This window comes from Protopterus annectens, chromosome 2.part1 (assembly GCF_019279795.1).
Source record: "Protopterus annectens isolate FY-2018-M chromosome 2.part1, PAN1.0, whole genome shotgun sequence".
NCBI lineage: Eukaryota > Metazoa > Chordata > Ceratodontiformes > Protopteridae > Protopterus > Protopterus annectens.
The window spans coordinates 73,576,973-73,582,972 of NC_056729.1; the positions used below are offsets into that span (position 1 = coordinate 73,576,973).

The window sequence follows — 6,000 nt, forward strand, 5'->3', positions numbered from 1 at the left end:
TCTTGTTCGGTATATATTTCTCGGAGGTACAGGCCAACACGGAAGGACTGTGGCTGACCAAGTTTGCAGATGACTGCAAACTGGGCGCCATAATCGACTCTCCAGCCGACACAAGCATCCTCCAAAAGGGCCTCATAGAAACAGACAACTGGTGCCAGAGCCATGGCCTCAGGCTAAACGCCAAAAAGTGTATAGTCATCTCCTTTGGCAAAAACAAAGTGCCCACAAATTACCACATAGGTGGTAATCCATTAAGTACGGAAGAAGTAATTAGGGACCTGGGGACCCAAGTTGATAGCAATCTCTCATTTGACAACCACGTGGCCAAAGTGGTTAGAAAAACATTTTATATAGCCCACCTAATCATGAAGGGATTCACATCTAGATCAGGGAAGGTCATCGTGCCTCTTTACTCATCCCTCATCAGGCCCATAATTGAGTACAATGCCCCTTTTGGGATGTACCTTACCAGACACCTGCAGCAACTGGAAAAACCCCAAAAGTACCTCACCAAGAGGATCAAAGGGCTCAAACAATTGCCATATGCTGCCCGGTTAAAGAAACTCCAGCTCTACTCAGTGGCATACCGCCTGCTCAGACGCGATCTGTGCCAGACGTATAAAGCCATGCTCAACCCGGAATTAATGGACATGCTGCACCTCAGAAAATCCAAATCCCATCGAGCCACGCTCGAGAGACTTGAACCTCAGCACTGAAATAAATAGGACATGCTGGAGGGACAGATTCATAACCCAGAGGCTCCCTTCACTCTGGAATAAAATCCCAGTCCAGGTTAGGCAGAGTCCCTCATTGACTCTCTTCAAGACGAATCTTGATGAGTGGATGGGAGATCGTAGGTTTACCCCTACCCCGGGTATCACTTCTGTGTCACTGTTAGACAGAGGCACAGTATACTAACCTCGAAAAAGGGCATAGCAAAATTAATTTAAAATGGGTGTCGAAAGCCAAACACACTCTGGCTAGGCTTATAAATGCCCTAGGGCAGATAGCCTAGTACGAACCTATGAACCTATAACTAAACAAATGATAAGTTTGAGTTGGGACTCAAGATCCGAACTGCCTAGACATAGTAAAGCCTTATTAAGTTTAATTTTGTTAGCTGCCAAAAAAAGAAATACAAGAACATGGAAATCAAAATCTAAACTAACTGTATTTGAAGCACTAAATATTGTAAGAGAGATAAAATAACTGGAAGAATGATCTTTAGAAATGGAAGGAGCAAACTGCATGGAAATAAATGGATTTGTGGGAACAATACATTCATAATAATGGATAGGAGGACAAGAGGGTTTAAGGGAAGGCAGGGATTGAGTAATTTATGTAATGCTGGACTGAAATATAGTTGTCAAAGAAACAAAGAAAAAAAAATGTAATGTATAATGTATGTAAATGGAAAAATATGTTAATGTGTTTTTTTTTTTCTACTCATGTATGCGTCCATGTTGTAAGTGACAATTTAATAAAGATATTTATAAAAACTTTCAAGTACAAGCTGCTGCATGTGAGCCCAATACTCCTGCATGGAATGAAGAGATTTGTTTGAAAGCTGTGAAACATTACTTCTTCTCCATCTGAAGGTGAGACCATGCAACATCATCACTTGAGGACTTCCCTTCAAATTTCTGAAAGAATGACTAAGTGTGACAGTGACTGTGAATGCTGAGACCACTGAAACTCGCCAAACCAATGCAGGCAGAGCACACAAAACTTTGCTAGAGAGACTGTGAAAGTTAGGCAGATTTTACAGACTTTGTAGGCTGCAGATATTCTTAAAAGAAGGGTCCTGAACCTGAAATGAGAGTTGCCTACCTTAATCTTCAGGAATTTACCAACTCCTTCATCCTCTTCTTTTCCCTAACATCAGTACATACAATAATCTCTTTCAGTTTTGAAGTGTACTACAGATTTTTCCTAAACCTTCTATACAAGGTATAATGAGAATACCTTACATCTGTATAATGTATAAGGATACCTTACATCTGTATAATGCATAATGAGGGTACTTCACATCTCTACACTGTATAATGCTACTTTATATCTGTATAATGTATAAGGATACCTTATATGTGTATAATGTATAACGATACTTTACATCTGTACAATGTATAAAGAGAATACCTTACATCTGCACAATGACACCTCATATCAGCAAGAAATTATACTTTAACCAATGTTTAACATGCAACTACAATGTCCTTTGTGTTGCACAGTATCTTTTATTTTTAATGTAATATTGTACATGCTATTTTTCTGTATGTGATTACTGTTTTACTGTATTGTGAGTATTTTCTTTCTTATCTACCTTTATGGAACTTTTCTCTTCGGGTCTCTGCTAAAAATGGGCATCCTTGACAAATCAAGAAAGCAAATCTACTCAACTCTGGACAGAAAAGGGGAATGGTAACTGAAAGACAGCATTCACAACATCCTGTAAATGTTTAACAGGTTTAGATAGTTAGGATACAGGATGCTCACATCCCCGGATTTTTCTTCTGGAACCAAAAATAAAGCAGGACAACCTGTCCTGGATATCAAGCTTTATTTCAGTCCTTTGCAAAGGGGGACTATCTCAGGAATGAGACACACACTGAACACCATGAAATGTTATGTAATCCAATACTTCTATCACGAGGAAAAAGCCAGAAGGGTACAGTCATAGCTTGTATGGTACAGTTCCTCAATAAATATTTGAGAAGCTCAGTCAAACATTCAGTGGTCAGTGAGGAAAACCATTAGTCACAATATAGGATTTTCTCCAGAGTCCCTGCCCCTAGAATCAGAGAGCTCTTCTAGGTTTTCCAGTGCTTAATTCATCTGGAAAGACTGGAATGTGGGTAGTTAAGAAACATTTTACAGCTCTGAAGTCTAAAACTAAACTAAACTAGAAGTTACAATATCGCCTTGCCAGTTCTGTCAGAGTGGAGCATGTTCTTCTAAAGACTACACACCAGATGTGATGAAATAAAGACAGGTGACTAGACATTTAACAGAAAGACACCAGAGGTAGTGGGATTCATAAGTCAAAAGTGGTACTTAGAAAAATCAAGATTTTTTGTATGTATATTTCTGGAGAAAAAGACAGATTAAGACATTGCATAAACCTCCAACATACTAAATGCATTATGTGTTACAGAAGGGTAGCATTGTTCAGAATGAATGCCTTGGACTAACAGGCAAGATATAAGGGAGGATGAATACACAAAAGATACTGTGAGGGAAACATATCAAGGAACTGGTTAATTAGTTCCTCTTTGATCATCTCATTGCCATCACTTACTTTCTCTTACATTTAAGAATTACTTCAAATCAAAACTGGCAAAAACGAAGGGCACTGGGCCATGCACAAGTGATGCCCAAGAATGAACATGCCAATATCTCTTACATCACTACAAACACCAATATAACACATTCGTTACTTTTTAAATCCACTTTAAAAGGTAATAGAACAACCAACAGGTGTTTCATCAACATGTACATTCTGAACATTAAGTATGAAACCCAAATGCATGTCATCATTGACTGACTACAATCCTCAGTGATAGCAAAAATTTCATGTGGGACAGGACAAGAGCATGCAAAATCATGGACATTACAAGTTAACAGAACAACAAATTTTGCATCAACACTCACTTTCTCAACAATAAGTATGAAGCTCTAATGTCTGACATTACTGCCTGACTTTAAATTTCAGTGGTTTACCAGAATACCATTTTATGAGAGACAAGGCAAACATATAATGCAAAATTAAGGTCATTCTGCAAAACCAGACAGTTGCAGAAATGTTTTATAATAGTGCATCAGGTGAAGTAATAACTGGGATCAGACAGTGATTTTTTTAACTTGTTTGCTGGGGTTTTGTGTGATGTGACCTTTTATAAAACACTCTGTGATATGTTCTAGAATGTTACAGCAGCCACACTGTAATGTTTTAATACACACTGGGACATTAACATGGTCCAGTGTTCTCCATTATCTTGCCAAAATCATTTCTAGTGCTCTGCACTTTTGTACACTTTCAGAAACAAACTTAGGCAATTAAATAATACTGATCCCAGACTCAAAACTTTCACCCTCAATTATCATATTACTTTTGTGAAGATATTAAAAAAAATAGTAACTTTAAATGGCATTTCAGAGATCATCCTTAAATCCTTCTACAAGCTATACTCCATCTGCTATGTCTCTCCTCTTCCCATCATTCAATCAGTTTTACATCTAGTCATCTGTCTAGTCATTAAACTGCTCAATGTAAGCATAAGACTTGCTTGGAGACCTCACTGAAAAATAGACAAGATGCTTCTCTTGTGATGCACAGCCCTTGTTACTCAGTGAGATTAATTTGCTTTAACCAGAATATATGATGGGTTCTTTCGACACAACCTCAAGGCTGACAGTAACAATAGTCATACATTTATGGTGTCTCTGTGTAAAGCCCTCACTACACTACTTATTACTTACTCCTGCTGTCCTTTGCACATTTTGCAGTTTTTAACCTTATCAGGGTTAATGAAGACCAGTTTTGTGGGTGTGTGTGCATGTGCCAATCCAAGAGGGTCTGAGCTCCCTAATAAATGCGGTAAACAGATCCTTTCAGTAAGTAAAAAATCCAGTAAAATGTCTTAAACAGTTAACGCATTTTAAAAAGCTTTTCGGATACTTTATCTACAGACACGTAATAGTGCAATACACAAACATGCCACTCAATTTATTTTCAAAAACACATTAAAATATTTTTGTCTCAAAGTTATCATACACTTCTGTCACTACACACTACCTTATTTGATCCTAAATTCATTTGCTTTCTAATTAAGTAAACAGTGCTTGAACACAAATGACAATACAAATGCTGGACTTTGTAGCTGGTTTACAGTTTCAGTGCCTGTAATCAATACTGTTTCAAATGAAAAAGAAGTTTCTCTGTTGCTCTTTTTCATTATTAAACTTGGTGACACTTTCTGTCAACTTTTTACTGCAATTACGCTGAAATCAGATCATTGGAAACAGAGTCAAATTATCTGTACCCTGCTAGAGTTAATAACTGATAATTCCTGAAAAGAAGTATTTACTTACTTTAGTCCTGGGATGTCAAGCAGTTTAGTTAATCCTGTCCAGTTGATATCTAGGAGCTGCAAAAGAAAAAACACACTTTCAGCTACTGCTACTGAAGAAACATGTTCATAAAACTTTATGCCTATAACTTTTCACTGTAAAGGCCTTTATTAAAAATCAGCTATGATGTCCACAGAAATTCAAGATTAGAAATCTCACATAGGTAATCTGTAATAAATCACCACGAAGTGCTGGCACAACGACTAAAAACCACAAAACAATCCAAAAAGATACACTGCTGTTAGCTGGATACAAAATCTTGAGACTTTTATTAAACACACAAGTTTATTACAAATTTAAAAGCCGATTTAGAGCTTTTGTCCCCACACACTGGGACTTCATCAGAATCAAAATCTTCCATCAGCTTTTAAATTTGGAATAAACCTGATTTTTTAATAAAAGTCTCAAGATTTTGTATCCAGCTGACAGCAGTGCATCTGTAATAAATGACATGACAAGCTAAGAAGTGAATAATGCTCCAAAATGTCCTTCTAGATAATGTTAAACTGCCCATAATGTAATGGCTACCGTTCTACTGCTGGGCTTATGGTTTGTGTGTGCTCAGCCTCATATATCTCAATGTCAGTGCTTTCTTTTCTCATCAACTTGCTTTCACCACTTTACTAATGAGAATCTAATTCAGACCTCTTGCTATCCATCTACAAAAATAAATTATTCAGAATAACATGGTTTTAAAACAATTGGGGGTATTCAACAATATATAATGCAATGTTGTTTCAGTGCTACAGCAGTCTAGTTTGTTATCGCCAAATGTAATTGTGGTAGTTCTGGAGTGTGGCTAATGTAAAAAAAGGCACATGCCTTGTCCTGGAGTGGTACAACATGATCAGAATCACTGTACAGGGCATC

General features: G+C 37.3%; 1 protein-coding gene across 1 annotated transcript in view; it reads right to left on the bottom strand.

The window, feature by feature from the left end:
- Positions 1-5,491, bottom strand: part of ESYT2 (extended synaptotagmin 2) — an 813,806-nt gene extending 808,315 nt beyond the window's left edge. The window contains exons 1-2 of the mRNA XM_044063428.1: positions 5,423-5,491; positions 5,092-5,147 (exon numbers count right to left, since the gene is read on the bottom strand). Coding sequence (XP_043919363.1) covers positions 5,092-5,147; positions 5,423-5,491 — 125 coding nt within the window. The remainder of the gene's footprint in view (positions 1-5,091; positions 5,148-5,422) is intronic.
- Positions 5,492-6,000: the final 509 nt, after the last annotated feature.